General features: G+C 38.8%; 1 protein-coding gene across 1 annotated transcript in view; it reads right to left on the bottom strand.

Annotated features, from left to right (window-relative positions):
* Positions 1 to 19,457, bottom strand: part of LOC108260277 (ubiquitin carboxyl-terminal hydrolase 22) — a 54,955-nt gene that overhangs the window by 17,852 nt on the left and 17,646 nt on the right. The window contains exons 2-5 of the mRNA XM_017460417.3: positions 9,595 to 9,727; positions 6,428 to 6,541; positions 5,581 to 5,682; positions 708 to 874 (exon numbers count right to left, since the gene is read on the bottom strand). Coding sequence (XP_017315906.1) covers positions 708 to 874; positions 5,581 to 5,682; positions 6,428 to 6,541; positions 9,595 to 9,727 — 516 coding nt within the window. The remainder of the gene's footprint in view (positions 1 to 707; positions 875 to 5,580; positions 5,683 to 6,427; positions 6,542 to 9,594; positions 9,728 to 19,457) is intronic.

The raw sequence follows: 19,457 nt of genomic DNA, 5'->3' as shown, positions 1-19,457 counted from the left end.
AAGAAAGTGTGTGGACTCACGGCCATCTGGACCACCTGTCTATGTTAGGGTTGCCACATTAATGATTTCAGGTCTTAAAGGACTTAATGATCGCGCCTCACTTTTCTGTGTTATTCACAATAGAAAACAGAAAACATATCAAATGTTTAAACTGAGGAAATTGACCATTTTAAGAAAAAAAAAAAAAAGGTAATTTTTAATTTGATGGCCACAACACGTCTCAAAATTGAGACGGGGCAACAAAAGGCTGGAAAAGTGTTACTAAAAAGAAACAGCTGGAAGTTACTTGGCAATAGGTCAGTAACATGATTGGGTATAAAAAGAGTATCTAAGAGAGACAGAGTCTTTCAGAAGTAAAGATGGGATGGAATCTGGATGGAAGCATATGTTGCTCTATAATTATATATATATATATATATATATATATATATATATATATATATATATATATATATATATATATATATATGAATGAGAGAGACAGAGAGAGAGCACTACTTGTTTTAGATCAATCAACAAACAGAATATTAGTTTATCTCTATAACATTAATTATATAGTTTGCAGTTTTGAGGAGGTAAATACACATCACTCATCACAGTTTGCTTACAAACATTTCCTGACTTTGTAGCTTGAATGAACAGAGATTATTTCAATTCCAAGTTTGAGGTATTTCCGAATGCAGCATCTCTCTAACATCCAGACTCACCTCTTGAAAGAGCTGAGACATCTCGCACACCAGGCAAGAATTGGCCTGCATCTCGCACTTATGCCGATCTGACAGGAAGAAGTCACGCAGTAGCGGCGTGTGTGTGAGTGCCTGCACGATGCAGTTCATGAAGCATGTGTTGCCCAAGTTGATCAAGCCACGTAAACCTGGAGAAAATGTGTATGCAAAACAGTCACAGGACAATAATAACAGGCATAGAGTACTACATGAATACAAATTGAGTAAGATGACCCACGCAGAGCAATACAGGGAAAAATTTTTCCTTTGATGCCACATTCATTATATACTCCCCACTCACAGCAAAGCAGACTTAATGATTCTTGCTCACACACACATACAAACAATTATTAGCATCAACACACCCTCTAATCGCACTTTGACTCCAGGTATATGTCACATTCTTTCTCTCTCTCTCTCTCACTCACACACACACACACACACACACACACACACACACACACACACACACACACACACACATTAATCCCCTCCACTTGATCTCTGTGGTTTACTAATCATACCATGGGAAGCTGTAAATTGACTTGGTATGGGTGTGATGGAGAGATGATGAATGAATCAGTGCTGTGTTGAGTCTGCCCGAGAGATTTAGGCTTCTATCCCACAATGCTTCAACTGGTACAAACAAACAAATATACTATATGGCCAAACGTTTGTGGACACCGGACCATCACACTCATATGTAGTTCTTACCCAAACTGTTGCCACAAAGTTGGAAGCACACGACTGTATTTCCCTTCACTAGAACTAAGGGGACCAAACATGTTATGACAATGCACCTGTGCACACAGTGAGATCCATGAAGACATGGCTTGACAAGGTTGGAGTTGGCAAGTACTTGAGTGGCCTGCAGTGAGCCCTGACCTCAATCCCACTGAACACATTTGGGATGAACTGGAATGCAGACTGCACCCCAGGCCTCCTGCCTCGACATCAGCACCTGACCTCACGAAAGCTCCTGTGGCTGAATGAGCAAATCCTCAGTCACACTACAAAATCTAGTGAAAAGCCTTACCCGGGAGAGTGGAGATTATTATAAGAGCAAAGCGGGAACTAAATCTGGAATGGATGTTCGACAAGCGCACATGGGTGTGACGGTCAGGTGTTCACAAATGGCCATGTATGGCATGCAATAAAAAACCTTGTATTTGGATTAAGGCCATTTATTTTCTGAATTTTAGAAAGACAATACTGATTAGTTCCCAATGTCCCAACTAAAAGCCAGAAAGCATGTGAATGCAGCACTTTTGGGTCAAACTGCATTCTTCAGTGCTGACAAAAGAAGGAACATGACAGAGGAATAAAAATAGGATGAGCCAGTGACACAGGGGTGCAAGTGTATGTATTTTAGGTGTGTCCAAGACAACTTTCTCCATTTGAGTGCTATTTAATATTTTTTAAATAATATTTAAATATTAGGTGACAAGATCCCAGGTTCTACTTTTAGGCACCTAATAAGTCTATAGAAACTCAATTCCTAAACATTTTTGCCAAATTATCATTGAGGCTTGACAATGTCTGAATAAGTGTATATGCAGTAATTTAAGGCTAACTTTATTTTCACTTTTTACTATTAATTTATCAATGCACTATGTAAATGAGCATTCAGTACATGTGGCAGCCCAAAGAAAACCTTCACATGGCCAAATTTCTTTTCTGCTATACACACACGCACACCTCAAAACTACAGACTTTTCCTGTTTTGCATGGATCTCAATCAGACTAAAATTGTAGCATTTAAAAATTTGTTTTTTACCAAAAAGTGAAAAGCAAGACTGCATTCCAACTGCACGATGGACATTTTGAAAGCTGGTATCTGATTACATACTGAGCTGATCAGGCTTATGCCCATTTCTCTAGGGCTATCAAACAACTTGATCAAAGCATGAAATTCACTGTGTGGGAAAATCGCATTTAGGCCCCATCCGGATGGGATTTAATTTACATAGGTCCTGAGGTGACTCTCTATGACTTTATTAGGAGCACCTGACTTTATTACAGTCCCGATCGGCCATGTAAATGCTTTTTTTCCCCCCATCCTCCATATTACAGGCCGAATTACCTACTATTTTTTTTTTTTTTTGGTCTGTTAATTTTAGTCCAGTCCGGACTCACCTCGTGTTGGGGAAAAAAAGACCCTTCACAAGATATGACATACTTCCAGGGTTTTCCCAACCAAAGAAAGGCTTAGGCGCAGCGCCCAAGTGTTTTTGCGGCGCCATAAGCCAAACGAAAGAAAAAGGCATTTAAGTGACATATCAGATTGAATGTAAAAACAATAGAGTTCTGTGCACTGACCAAAAAAAAGAAGAAGAAGCTATCGTATCTTATGGATGCCTTAGCACTAGCAATAGCAGAGCTAGCATAGAAAAAGATATAAATAATGTTATAATGGAACTAAATAAATGGCTAATTTACATAGGTATTTATGTACTGAATTAAGTTACATTTCCCAGCAAAGCTAGTTAGTTGACGTTAGATAAATATACCTTGACTAACTACAGTTAGTATCTAACAAGGCTTGATAGCTAAACAAAATTAGGCTGCGTTCACGCAATGTCTTTTTTGGAAAAAGAAAACAAAAAAAACCCCACTCTAAGCACTGACCGCTTCAAAAAAGGCTGAAACATCAATTAAATGTCATACAAATTTTAACGGGTCCACACATGTTAATAAATCGCAAACATATTTGGTGAAATTAATATACTTTTGACTGCAAGTACAATGGGTTGCCAGTTTTCCTTCACAAATATGGTAAGTGAAGGAAATTATATGGTATGATAATGGTAAAAACAACATGGAAAAAATAAAATAACTTTAAATTTCCTTCGAATAATTTCAAAGCCCCCCAACCACCTTGACCCCCCAGAACCTAGACAGCACCTAAGCCCTCTGAAAACCTAGAGAAAACCATGACTTCGAGTCGTTATACAAAAAGTGAATGCTCCTTGTGATTTGTTTTATTGTGGGCACACTGATTGTTTTTACCGCCATGTTTCTTAAACTGACTCCTTACACAACATGTTGTTTGCAGGCAAACAGCCAAAGCAAGGTTAAAAACCTTTCCATTTAATCATTGTGGTGAAATGTATTTATGATTTCTTAAAGCTGAGGTCTCAAGGTATGTTACATGAACAAAAACGAATTTTGTCCAAAATCTGATTTTAAGTCCTTTTTTTTTTTGTCCTTTTGCCAGATTTCAGCCACAGTGTCATCCAATGGGTTTTACCAGATCACCAAAGGTACAGTAAATAAGAAGCTATCTGGGATTTGTCCTTTCAAATTATTTGCTGAACTATTTTAATGAAGAACATCAGAAATGCAAAACCCAGCTAAATATCAGTGACATGAAAACATACAAGGGGAATTAATAAGAAACACACAAACATTAAAGTTTATGATAAATTATATTGTCTACATACACCAATCAGCCATATTAAAACTACTGACAGGTGAAGTGAATAACATTGATTATCTCATTAAAATGGCACCTGTCAAGGGGTGGGAGATATTGGGCAGCAAGTGAACAGTCAGTTGTTCAAGTTGATATGTTGGAAGCAGGCATCATGAGTTTGATTAGGGCCAAATTGTGAGGGCTAGACGACTGGGTCAGAGCATCTCCTAAATGGCAGGTCTTGTGGAGTGTTCCCGGTATGCAGTGGTTAGTACCTAACAAAAGTGGCCCAAAGAAGGCCAACCAGTGAATGAGCAACAGGGTCATGAGTGCCCAAGGTTCACTGATGCATATGGGGATTGAAGGCTAGCCTATCTTGTGTGATCCTACAGAAGAGCCAGGGTAGAACAAATTGCTGAAAAAGTTAATACTGGTTATGATAGAAAGGTTTATCAACACACAGTGCATCATAGCTTGCTACATATGGGGCTGTGTGGCTTCAGAAAGGTCAAAGTGCCCATGCTGACCCCTGTCCACCACTGAAAGCACCTACAATGGGCACGTGAGAATCAGAACTGGCCCATGGAGCATCTTTTACATCACATGGACACAGAGTGCGTGTGCATCACTTACTTGGGGAAGAGATGGCAACAAGATGCACTATGGGAAAACGACAAGCTGGCAGAGGAAGTGTAATGCTCTGGGCAATGTTCTGCTGGGTAACATTGGGTCCTGGCATTCATGAGGATGTTACTTTGACACGTATTACCTACATAAACACAGTTGCAAACCAAGTACACCCCTTCATGGCAACAGTATTCTCTAATGGCAGCGGCCTCTTTCAGCAGGATAATGCACCCTGTAACACTGCAAAAATTGTTCAGGAAAAGTTTGAGGACCATGACAAAGAATTCAAGGTGTTGACTTGGCCTCCAAATTCCCCAGATCTCCATCTGATCAAGCATCTGTCGGATGTGCTGGACAAACAAGTCCAATCCTTGGAGGTTCCACCTTGTAACTTACAGGACTTAAATTATCTGCTGCTAATGTCCTTAGGCCAGATACCACAGCACACCTTCAGAGATCTTGTGGGGTCCATGCCTCGACAGGTCAGAGGTGTTTTGGTGGCAAAAGGGGACCTACACAATATTAGGCAGGTGGTTTTAATGTTATGGCTGATCGGTGTATGATTTTCTTTTGTTTAACAGTAACAATTTTCCCTTTTCATGTTTGATGAGATACAATCCCATGTTTATAGCATAACCATTATACTGTCCTTCTGTACCTGTTAAATACCTTAGTAATCATGCAGCTCACATATTTCATATTATCCCACATACAGAGGACATAGTGTCTACCTTCTGTCCCAGTGCAGGGCACTTACCATTCAGTGATAGAAAATAAGCCATATTAAGCATGGAGAAACAGGCTTGTCATTACCTATGGTGCAGTTGGAAGTAATTTTCCTGCGCTTTGGATTATGACGTAGCAGCTCCAGCTCCCGCTTGGTGGGCTCCCACGTTGAATACTTTTCCCCTATACCTGGAGACAGAGAACACACAAGCTTACAATCCACATCTACCTTTGTGCATTCATATGTTGAAAGCATGTGATGTACAGTCTGTATTATATGGTAAAATAATTTTTTTAATTTCCTGACCATCACACCCATATGTGCTTTTTGAACATCCCGTTCCAGATTTAGTCACCTTTTGCTGTTATAATAACCTCCACTCTTTTGGGAAGGCTATCTACTAGATTTTTTTATCATGGCTGTGGAGATTTGCTCATTCAGTCACAATTAGAGCATTAGTGAGGTCAGGCACTGATCGGGTGAGAAGGTCTGGCACGCAGTTGGCATTCCAGTTCATTCAACAAAAAGATGTTCAGTGGGGTTGAGTTCAGGGCTCTGTGCAGGCCACTACAGTTCTTCGACACCATCCTTGGCTAACCATATCTTCATGGACCTCGCTTTGTGCATGGGCATGGAACACGTTTCATTCTGGAACACGTTTGGGCCTCTTAAGTTCCAGTGAAGGGAAATTCAAGACATTCAAGACAAATGTGAGCTTCCAACTTTGTGACAACAGTTTGGGAATTGCCCACATGAGTGTTACGGTCAGGTGTCCACAAACATTTGGCCATATATAGTGTATGTTCTGTAGATGTTGAATGTTTTAAACTGATCTGCCAAGTCAAAGCAAAGTTTTTACTAGCATTTTTGCATGAGAAGGAAAGAAAGTGTGAATCGAGTAGAAAGATTCCTGCTCGTGAATTAAACACCAACCTTGAAGTTTCCAGGCCTTCCTCTGTTCTTCTTTGGCGATCTGCTCCATGTCTTTGTCGTATATGTAGTCTTGACAAACGAAGCAGTATATTCCACCATATAACAAGTCGATAGCTATAGCAGAGAGGAGACATAAGAGTCCTAGAAAGCTAGGTACCAAGAGTCTTAGAAAGATCTTTAGAAAAGTGTTAAAATTGTGCCTCTCACCTAAAGAAGTTAAGGAAAAAGACATTTGAGATATACAGCATTTATTTATAAAGTAAGATGCTAAAATCATAAAGAGTGTCTGATTTACTTTTTACCTATTACAATTAAAGTTAAGCAGGTAAAACATAAGGGTCTTGGTTATGGTGAGGTACAGTACTGTATGACACGGTGTGCTTTACTGTTCTTTATTTTAAAAAAACAAAAAAAAAACATAATAATAATAATAATAATAATAATAATAATAATAATAATAATTTAAAAAAGGCTTCACATGTGCAATTATTAAGGTCCAACAATAAAAACTGTCACCAATTCAGCATTTAACTGCACCCTTAACACATTCCATTGTGGGAGTAATCGGCCAAACAAAAACTGTAAAGCAAGGTTTCCAAATTAAACATTGCTAAATAATAACTTCTTCATAAGGCTGTACTTAAGAAGTCTATTTTTTAGACCAGACAGAAAGTGGGAACCAGACAGATAAAAATGTAAGGCTGTTTTCTGAGCTGTAGATCTGTGCTTTGTTCCAAAACGCGGACTTAAATCGCTACATTTTCTCTTTGGATCAGTTCGCGTTCACAATGTAACATTTCAAAGTGTACCAAAATGTTTTTATACAAGTCATGAGTGAGTAAACAGTCCTCTCACTGGTCAGATTGTTCCTGTTTATGTTCTGGGGTTCCACCCATAGTGGTCATCCTTCAAGATGGACAGACAGCAGCTCCGTGAGCTTATTGTGGCTGACAGTTGTTCAGAAATATGTTTGTCAGATCAAATTTAAATAAGGCATTTTACCTCGTCTTTGATCCAAGTTAAACCAAGATTCATGTTGTGAGCGATTAGCAAAACAAACATTTTTTTTTTTTTTTTTTTTTTTTTTTTTTTTAACATAACGCAGTTCCCATAATACATTATACAGGTTGGTTCATTTGGCCGGATTGCTTTCTCACCACAAGCAAACCGCTCCAGTGTTTGTTTGCAATTGTATGAAGATAATCAAAAGTTATTCACTTCACCCGTCAATGGTTTTAATGTTATGCCTGATTGGTGTACATTAGCAATTTTCCTGACCAAATAATTTAATGTTTGCATTGCTGCTGTACTGTTATATATGGCATTTAATGTTGTTCTCAGTCATGATATGGCATTTAACCCTTACCAATGTTTCACCCAACTGTAACTGCAATTATGAAGACCTGTGAAGCAAAATCTGTTCACAGATCTGCTCTTATTTGGATATTTAATCCTCAAATCACAGTAGTTCCCTACTATGCTTGTCACTGTCCTTCCACTGACACTGACCATTAAGTTTTAAGTTTTGATCATTATATGAGATGTATTTCGGAGATCATAATTTAATTTGTCCTCTAATTGAAGATGAGTGCAGATGTGTAAGCTTTTTTAATGAGTTTAAAAATAAGGGCTTTGCTACCTATGCACAGTTGCTGTGACAACCTATTTATAGGTTCCTGATGCAGAACTGGTGAGGAAACATGGGGGCGGAGGCAGCAGGTGTGTGGGTGGGTGAATGATGCACTGTGTGTTTACATTTGTGTGAATGAATGTTGCAGCTGTCCAAAAACAAAAGCGACCCTCAAGTCTGCAAAACCTGACAGCTAGCAATGTATTAAGCATTCGTTTATTTTTATTATCTCTTTCATCTTCTGTTTTCTGCATTATTGTGTCACTGGGAAATATAAAGTTTTAGATTCCTAAAAATCCGTAACAGATAACATTCTGTGCATTAAAGAAATTAACATTAAATAAAAGGCCACTTTTCAGATATAACCATCACCAAGGTTGTCTGGGACTTGCAAAGAGACAAGAGAGTCAAGCTGAGAGAGCCAAACTGTGCAGAGGAACTGTGTACCCAAGAGAACTGATTAATTAAGTGAACAATTTAATGCTTGAGAGAGAGAGAGAGAGAGAGAGAGAGAGAGAGAGAGAGAGAGAGAGAGAGAGAGAGAGATTTTTTCTTTCTTCTATAGTTTCATTTTTAACCCTCATGTTCTTTTCAATGTTACATCACACATCATGCCATCACTTTAAATTAACAGAGATTCAGTTGTAACATTTATTTACAAATATCCAATACATGCATATACCTTTTTATATTATGACAGCGTGTGTGTGCGCGCGTGTGTGTGTGTGTGTGCGCAGATTGGAGCAGGAATAAGATATAGTGTAGGAATGGGACAAATGGTAACATAACTAAACAAAGGAAGAAAACAACAATAGCAATAATAAAGCATTAACATAAAAATATGACTTATTATAATTTTATGAGAAACTGTGCTAAGCAGATAAAGAAGGGAAATAATTGTTAGCAGTAAAATGAGTCAGAACATAAGGCGCATTCACTTTACAGAATTTCTTTACATGGGCCTTTTGCACAGTACTTTATGGCTGATACCTGCACTCATTATTTGAAATGTTCTTAATTAACACAAATGATAATGCAGGCATGGCAACTCCACACACAAAGTTTTCTTGGCATTTCAAACACTTGCAGAACCAAGACATTGTTATACACTAAGCATGGCCACGTTTGCTTTTGTATGATATAAGATATAAGATTTTTCCTCTTTTTAATTTCAGAAAATAGAAGAAAGTAAAGGTTTATTAGTCAAAGTCGCAATGCATTCTTACTGTGCTGTAAATTCCAAAAGCTATAAGCATGTTTGTGAATTGGAGTATCGGGACAGCACTTTCAGCTCATAAGATCCATGTGTAATCTTAGCCTTTGGGAATTAAAAGATGAGTTTTAAAGTGCTCCAGCAGCCATTCACACACACACTAGCTGAAGGGGGTGTGTACACCTGTGTGAGAGAGATCCATGTTGCCCCACAATGCTGATTACACCAGTAAGGAGTAAGGCCTTTATTGCTCATATTTGAGTGAACAAATTATAGCCTACCAATCAAAACAAATAAACAGTCAATCTTTGGTGTGTGTCTTACCTAGGTTATGCCGTTTGTTTTTGGCGTGTTCGTGGATGTGTTTCTTGGAAAAGCAGCCGAAGAAGACACAGTATAAGCACGAATGCAGCCTGTTCAGGTGTGCACCACACATGTGACAGATACACGACTTTGCCTGGTGAAAAAGAAAGAGGTAAAGAGAGAACAGGAGAGATGGAGATATGGTAGTGAGAACAATCATGATCCATCATAATCATGATACACTCTTCTATAGATTATATATATACCCATCATTAGGTGTCAGTGTTTTTACACTATTATTCACTGTTACATGCAACTCATTGGATATTACAAAAGCTAATATATTATTTGGTTGTTAAATCATTGTAATGTGAATGAAAAATACTGTACTTTACAGCTAAGTAACTACTGAAGTCATTCTTAATATTTACTGTTATTATTAAAATATAAAATGTCTTATTTAACATATCTCCTGTCTTGAAAAGGATTTATGAACATAACTTTTTATAATCTGACTTTAAAAAAATCTTTTTTTTTTTTTTTTTACTTAAAAAATAAAAATAAAAAACAGTATGGAGTGTGCAGCATCTATTTCCACACTTACTACTGTGACATTCACAGCTTTATGTCCAAGCAGGGATGAAGAGGTTAAGTAAGTGTAGAACTTGGTATGCAAGGGTGTGAATGACGACTCGGGAGGTAGGCAGAATTTTAGCCACACTCCAGGCTCATGTTTATTCAATCTACTTTCAAAAACAAAACAAAACAGAACAACTCAGCGGTTCGACCCGCCACCTCTCAGACCACAGCAGACCACACCCCCACAGAAATTTCGTACTGAGACTTATAGCAGGTGCTCCACATAATCTAAAATTTATTATTAAGTTTTAGTAACTCTTTGCTGCTCAGGTGTGCCATGTTAGATTGACTGTTTAAAGAATTAATAACTCTGAATGTCTACTCCTGGTTTGCGCCCAATGTTTCGCCTGTGAAGACTGAATCTGTTGTTAAAGATAAACCAACATTATCAGAGAGATGTCTATGGTAGAAAAGCAAGCCATTTTGCATCTGGGAAGAGAGAGAACATCAATCAAAATCACTGCACAAGCATTGGCATAGCCAATACAACAATTTGGAATGTCCTGAAAACGAAAGAAACCAACAAACAGACATACAACCAGACATCGAACAGGTAGGCCAAGGAAAACAACAGCAGTTGATGAAAGAAACATTGTGAGAGCTGTGAAGAAAAATGCCAAAAACAACAGTTAGTGACAACACCAACAACCTCTACAAGGCAGGGGTGAAGGTATCACAATCCACCAATTGACGAAGACTTCAAGAGTACACACACACACACACACACACACACACACACACACACACACACACACACACACACAATGGTAACAGGCCTGTGGCCACACGTAGGGCTGCAACTAAGGATTATTTTCATAACCGATTAGTTGCCTGATTATTTTTTCAGATTAATCAGATGGGGGGGGGGGGGGGGGGGGGGGGGTGATGACAAACTTTCAGTACCATTTTTTCTTTATTTAAAATAAAATCCACAAACTGAGTGTTACAAATATAAACTTTAGACTAAAACTTTACACAACTGTCTGTCCAATTATATAAGACTGAAAAGAGCCCAATACACACACAAATATATATTATTAATTTAGGACTGTAGTTTAATTCAGTTCTTTTTGTACGTCCATAAAAATAATGCATAAATACTTATGCATAAATATATATATATATAGAGTCATGTTGGGAATAAAAGGTAACGCTGACAGTATTCCACTAGTATTCCATTTGAGATGATACTAGCCTTCTAAAATTCATACACTAGACAGTAGAGTGCACAGTGCTTAGTGTTAGTGTATAGTACATCATTTGGGACACATCTTTAGTATTTACTCTCCAATGCACGTTTTCGGAACAGAAGTAACGTAGTGAGTAAATGTAACCCGTGCTGCGCGCAGACCAACTAATCGATAATGAGATTCGTTGACAACGATTTTTATAATAGATTATTATCGTTTAGTTGTTACAGCTCTAGCCACATGTGTGTTTGTAGTGAAGGGGAAAGGGCAGAGGAGAGTTCAGGAGCAGTGAATCACACTTGTAGCACACCCACATACGGCTAAGGGGTTAGTCACCAACACCTGGCATGCAAAACTGATTATAAGGAGTACATTCCTATATATTGTCATATTTTGAAGACATGAACACTGACAACATTTAATGTACAAACATGTTCTGATTGAGAATTAGACTGTATCTTCTGTCCAAGTAAATCAAACTTTTCCATGCTGTGTAGAAACTTCAGATGAATACTATTGTTTCAAATGTACACGTGTATACAAAAATGAAACACTGACTGGTATGTACTGAGGCATCACAAGCAGCAAAAATGCATTTCTTTCATGTTAGGATGAAAGACAGAGTCCAGATAGAGTAGAGAATTACAAGTGTAAGAATGAAAACCAGTTTGAATACAAGGCCAAGCATTATACAGACACTGCCCTCCCTGTAGTCCTTGTAGCTCTACACAAAACCAGGGACAACATTGTGTCACCAGTCCTAATTTTTCTCAATCTGTCAGCAGTCTTTGATACCTTCAACTAGTGAACCCTAATCTCCACGCTATGCTGATGACGCAACTCATTTTCTCCTTTCCTCGCTCTGACACCAATGTTTCTGCACAGATCTCAGCATGTCTCGCAGATATCTCATCATGGATAGCAGCTCATCAGCAGCAAATCTCAGCAAAACTGAACTGCTGTACATCCCCAGAGACACATCCTGATTTCAAGATCTTTTGAGATCCCTGGACAAACCTCTCAGATCTCACCATCTCAGTCACTGCACGCACTACTGGGGTAACCATGGACAACCAACTCTCACCTCACATTGCTACTGACTCACTCATGCTGTTTCCTCCTCTACAACATTAAATGTATCCAGCCATTTCTAACCACTGACACCACCAAGTTGCTTGTTCAGTCCCTTGTCATTCCGAGACTGGACTATTGCAACTCACCATCCGACCTCTGTAACGCATCCAGACTGCAGTTGCAAAATTTGTTTTGAACCTCCAAAAGTTCTCCTGCACTACCTCTTTGCAATGCTCACTCCACCATTTTCCCGTAGCTGCCCGCATCCGATTTAAGACATTGATGCTTCCCTACAAAGCCAAAAGTGGACCAGGGGAGACCAACCTTAAAGAACTTCACACCTCACTCCACACCAGGTTCCCTCCGATCCTCTACCACTTTTCGATTGAACACATTAACGGAAGGACGAGAAGGGTGTCCTGGCACCCAGGTGGTGTAACGAACTTCCCCTCTCACTAACCTCCCCAACTGGGTTTTTACACTGATGGTACTCTTAAGGTGAACTCACACTAGGCCAGGTTGCCACGTACCATGTCTAAGCGTGCTTGTCCCCCTTCCCCGTTCCCCCACTGGCCTGCAATCACATTGCACTTAACGTTCCAGACCTGAGAATGCGTACATCATTACGATGCCATTTTTGTTTTGAAAAGAGGCAGAAAAGCGATTTTGGACTCCACAGCACAATGGAGTCCATTATTGTAAATGTACTTACTTTGAGGCTTATTTGGAGACATTTGAGGCATGGTGACTCACAGCCCTCTCACATACCTCTCACATACCTAATAGCTTTATTACTTATGCAGCACAGGAATTTTCACTTAATCATGCTACAAGTATCAGAAGATTTTTAGGGAGGCAGTTAACGCTGAGGGATGAATTTGCAGCTTCATTCGCCAACTACAATTCCTGTTCAGCAATAAGGTGAGAACTAGACCCATTATAAAGCCAAATATTCAGTTAAATGGAACAGTCGCATCATTGATATTATGTTACAAGTTCCGTGCTCAGCCACATTTAGCAATCACAGTAGATGCATACCGTGCTTGAGTCCAACTGAACCGTGTCCGAACCCACCTCTCCAATTGGGCCTGGGTGCGTTTCAGCAGCTTGTCCAGGCACGGTATGGAGTAATCACACTAGTCAAATGAACTGGACTTTGTGGTTCAAACGTGCTCAGGCACGTTACAGATCACCTAGTGCGAGTATCCTTAGTCCCTGACCTAGTGAACTAACATGAGAAGGTGATTTTTGATTGAGACTACAAACCACTTGTGTAAATTACTCTGGATAAGTACCATCTGCCAAATACCATAAATGTAAGCTTGAGCCCTTAAAATGAGTTCGCTGGCCAAAAACTGAGATTATCTCCTCTAGCCATTCCACAAAGGTCCAAAAACCTGCATAATAGGGATGTGCCTCATGGCTAATTTCAATATGCCTAAGAGTTAATAAAATGTATTTACTTAACTTCTAAGATTGCAAATGACTGCTTGCATGCAATAATACAAGCAGAGACTCATTCTTAAAAATAATTTTAATGAGGGCTTTGTAGTGAAATAGAAAACCGATTTGTGACCAGACTTGAGAGACCTTGCCACATCACAAAGACACCATGACATATTGTAGAGCTCTGGCACCAAGTTATACACACACGCACAAACAAATGCACACAAACACACAGACCAGAGCAATAGTGGGCAAAGGCACAGTTACACTTATCCAATAAAACTGAAGGGGAAAAAAATGGCCTTCCACAACAATAGACAGGAAACCAAGCCTGCGGCATTTCAAACAAAATACAGACTAAGCCTGACGAGTCACAAAGCACCAAAAGACCAAGCAACTGGGGAACAATCCACGTTACACGTTTGTTCTCAAAAATATTCTAGTGCACCATCACTTAATATCACCTGATTTAAAAATGAGAAGTAGCAATAATGTCTCAAAAACCTAATATTGTATTGAATATCTGTCATACTGTGATTTGTCAAGACCTTCACAATTCGTCAAGTAAAAGAGTGCGATCAAAAAAAGCAATAAAATGTCCAATACTATGGTCTCCAGGACTAAATCTTAAAAATATATCGGTCCATGAAACAGGCCTACTGACTCCAGCGTCCGAAAAATATCTCTTCAATCTGTTGCCATCCACCACCATTAGTCACGTGCAGGACTCTGACTCAGAGCAATTGTGTGGAAGGAAAGAAGACCAATTAAAGCTGTCTGTGTGTGAATCAGAGGTTGACTTATGAGCAGGCATACTGCAGTTTCATTCCTGGGTCAACATTTACCTTACAAGGATTGATTCAGGATTGGCTCCTCTCTGCCTATAATCCTGCATCACTAACCCTGTTTTTATAGTGGCAGCATTTTTTCCACACAAACTGTGAACACAAGAACTGTAAGGTTTCACCCAAATTGGTAGAAATGGTTGCTTACAGGTGCTCATATTTGAGTTTACTGCTGGTTGCCATGGTTTCACCAGTAATTCAAGTAATGGACAGCCACTGGCAAAGACATGGCACTCACATAGTGATTTATTTTTTTACTTGCCAATTAGGGGTGTAATGATGCACAACATTCTAAAATTTGACTTGATATAATATGGTGTGTCTTTTCAATTTTCAATACAGCAAAAATATGACTTGGAGAAACATAAGTTAGATTTTCATTTTCATGTATTAAACTGTTGGGTCAGCCCATCTCCAATAATTGTAAAGTTGGTTGCTCGATCGTTTTTAATTTTTCTGCGCGATTCCTCCATGAATTGGCTTTGCAAAACCCCAATTTTTTTACTTGGTGACTGCCAATTTTGTGTCATGGCACACAATAAATTTTGGTTATACAGCTGTTTACAGAAACCTCAATATCTCTGTTCATGATGGTTCTAGCTCAATTGATCTCTAGAGCAAAATAGAATGTAAATATATAAACATTTAGCACATTCTTTTTTCTTAAACTTAGAACTTAAGTCCAAATGTAATGTTCAAGATTGCTCACAGTTCCACTTTTAGGGTGAATTTATAATGGGAAGGGTTTCGACTTTTAATTTTAGGTGGTACCTAGGTAAGTATAGTGTGCATGCAGAAACCATGCACTTTTGCACATCTCTTATAGAATCATGCCACTCACAAAAGCAAAATATTGTCCAGTCAACAATCTTGATGGGACCCTCTTTGTATAGCTCACCTCTGAAAAACCTTAACATCATACTATTGAGATTCTTTCAGTATGGCATGAAAGAATCACAAACTAGGACAGCATGAAGTCAGCAGCTATTTCCACAACTGCAATATTTCACAATTGCCATGCTTCCACTCTCAGGAAATCCAATACTAGGATACCAGTATGCCAGTCCAGGCAGATAGCAACGGCAGCTGTGTGTGCTCTCTAGCCAAGCCCTCTGATCATGTTGGCCATATCTGGTGGTCAGACCAGCTTGTCTCCCAGCAGGTGACCGAAAGCAGGAACAGGTTGGTGGCCTGCAATCTTTGTCTGGTCTGACAGACGTGTTCAACCCGGGGAAAGAAAAAGTGTCTGGGTCGGCTAAAGCCTGGATCTGGGCCAAGAGCTGACGAGCTATTCGACTAATTTAGCCTGAGTGTTGGAGCAGGAGGTTGATAGGTAAGGCTTTGGAAATATGAACAAGGACATACCAGCCTTGCTTTATGTATCATTATTCACTGTGGAAAAGAGTTTTTAGACAGCTGTTTGCAAAAGCATTGTTGTTGACATGCAATTTCCTTGATTGTATACAAGAGCATGCAGAATAAATTTAGAGCATGTGTGTAATAGGGGTATGTAAAAGGCAATACATTATTTTTACAGGCAATATGATTTTTCCATATTGCAACAGGATGTGACGTAAGCACAAGTTATGATGTGTAGAGAGTAGGCTCTTTCAAATAGTGGTTTGGGTAGACAAGGTCACAAAGGAAAATAAAAATAATATTATAAAAGCAATTTATGTTGTATAAATGTATGTTTTATAAAAGCAATTTATACAGTTCCACTAACCTGATCGGACAAGTGTGCATTCAAAGAGTCCTCATGCCTATGGCCGAATCAGCAGTGATGATCTTCAGTATAACAGTGCTCATGCTTGTGTGATACTGCTTAATTGAGGTGAAATGAAATACTATCTTTTCAAATATAATCAGAATATAGTTCTTGTGACAATATCCCAATTAATGAGCTATTATTTGAAGGCCATATTGCTCACTCCTAGTATATAAAGGTCTCCCCCCCTCAGTGGGCTCAGCATTGTGGAACTAAGATGATGATACACATACAAGTACAATACAGTGAAATTCTTTTATGAAGTTATTATTGGAGAAAAACAACTGAGTGCCTGTGACAGTGGTATATGTACTTGTATCACACAACAGTTGCGCCTTCTCAAATTCTTCATTGCAGGTGTATAAATCCTATTCTACAAACCTGTAGAGCCAGGGACAAGCACTGTGCAGAGATCAGAGAACTTTTGGCCAATCAAAGGAGCTAGAAAAAAAATGAGAAATGAGAATGGGGGGCGGGGGGGGTTAAACAAATAAATAATTCAGAACAGCCTTGTCTTCCACCTGACACCTGATGTTTAAGGTACATTTTTTTCTGATATCACCCACAATTATACTATTGTTTACCTTCATAGTATAGGATAGCAGGCTTAACAGTGTATCAAACGTTAACTAACCTTTCAGGAAGCAAGGGGAGATAATCAAACAAAGAAATGTTGATTACCAACGGCACTGACCAGCGTGCATATTTAAACTACAAACAAAAGCATAATGGTGGGTGATATCAGAAAAAAAGAAAAATCATTCACAACGAGGCTGCTTGTTGCTCCAATAATACCATCATATTCTTTTCTCTGCCCGTAAGGTAAGGAGATTAAAGGTGTAGTCCAATGCAGCAATGCTGGTGTAGTAAAGACAGTGACTACTGACACTCTATATGATCTCATGTTAACCTAACCTTTATATACTGCTAACCAATATTTGGCCAAATGAGAGCTACACATTAAAGATAAACCTAGAAATAGTTTTTGCATATAATGAGCAATATTTATGCAAATAAAACCTCACACGCTCACACACTCCATCTGACTTGGTAGATTTTGAGAACATTTTACTCAAATCAGTTTTCCCTCATAACTATATAGGATATAGATCAATCCCCTTCATTCCCCAGTCACTTTCATCCGACTGCCTCTGACTGTCGGAGGTATAGCTTTACAAGCAATTATTTTTCCTCACACTGACAACAGCAATTCTGTTTCATCTGCTCAACCAGTGCTCATTAGGTACAGTGTGAAACATAAAATATAAAAGTATGGTCATGAACTAGAATGAGAATGATGAATATTCTATCACTGCCCTTAGACCATTTGTGAATTTGTGTATTGTGGCTCATGTAACAGAGACTACCTCAATAATATCACAATAATGATCACATATATAGAAAACCAGTGGATAAAACATTTGGTTAAGTAAGAAAGGATTCGAAGAAGGTAAAGTGAAGGCAGAGAACCATTCTTGTTTGAGGTAAAATTAGGGCTGGTGATATATTGATTATACTATCGATATTGTGATCAATGATTATGCAATACACTGAGATATCGCTAGTATGGAGATTTTTTTTTAATAATTACAAATTAAATGGTACTGAATGGATGCTGCTGATTTGACATATTTTTAGGGCCAGAGCACTGATGGTGTGAGGCCCTATTGGATCTGCTCTGTTTATTATTATTTTTTTCCAAAATGAATCGTATTTTTGAGGGCCTAAACATACCCGAAAACTCATGAAACTTTGCACACACATCAGAACTGGGGAAAATTTACATCTAATGGGGTTTCCAGAATTGAGTGTGGAAAAATGTCTCGATAGCGCCAACAACAAAATTTAAATGATGTGAACCTCAAGCTATGTTTCCCCTACATGTACAAAATTCGGAACACACGTGTAACATGCCAATACATACAAAAAAAAGTCTCTTTAGCCAATGCCCTAAACTCAACAGGAAGTCAGCCATTTCCAGGTCTCGTACTTTAACAAACTCCTCCTAGAAATTTCATCAGATCGACATCATATTCTGTCAGTCTCATCAAAAGGCGTTGATGATGCTAAATTGTGAAGCTTTCGAGTTTTTGCTGCGCGGTGTAGGCGTGGCGGTCTCAAAGTTTGTTGCTTCGCCATGAAACAGGAAGTTGTTATAAGTCAAACATACAATGTGCATTCTGGTCCAAACTTCACAAGTTTGATAAAAGTCCCGGCCTGAAGACATCTAAGCACAGTCCTAACAATCTCTTCTCTCCCTCTCTCCTGTCGAGCCACACACAATTTCATGGAGATACTAGAGATCTTGATCCTTTCTGCTCTCCGGACATGCCTGATGCGTTTCGGATGCTCTACCTCTGGATGGAGCTCTCATCTACTCCAATTCCAGATTGCTGGGACTACGGTTGCTTATGAAGCCAAACGGACTTCATATAAAACCATAATTAACTTTTTTACACTATCCGTTGTTACCCAGATGAGGATGGGTTCCCTTCCAAGTCCGGTTCCTCTCAAGGTTTCTTCCTCTTAATATCTTTAGGAGTTTTTCCTTGCCACTGTCGCCACCGGCTTGCTCAATTGAGATAAATTCGCACATTTAAAATCTGTATACCGTGTTTATATGTTTCTCTAAAGCTGCAAAAAGCCCTATTGTAAAAAGCCCTATACAAATAAAATTGAATTGAATCTACATGCCAATATTCCGTTAGTCATAGTGCCACCTACTGGCAACATTTCACAAAACAGAACTTAATTTATCATTTATCCACTCTGTTTATCTGAAAAAAGTGTCCTACATAGGAATCAAATGGCACCAGTAAAGTAGATTTAATGAGGTCCCACTGCCACCTGTGAGGCTGATGACTTAAATGTGGTATTGCTGGCTTAATTATGAGTTTGCAAGTCATTGGTCAACACTTATAG

This window comes from Ictalurus punctatus, chromosome 2, assembly GCF_001660625.3.
Source record: "Ictalurus punctatus breed USDA103 chromosome 2, Coco_2.0, whole genome shotgun sequence".
NCBI classification, from domain to species: Eukaryota; Metazoa; Chordata; class Actinopteri; order Siluriformes; family Ictaluridae; genus Ictalurus; species Ictalurus punctatus.
Note: the sequence above shows the minus strand (reverse complement) of the source record. Positions and strands in the feature narration are given on the sequence as shown.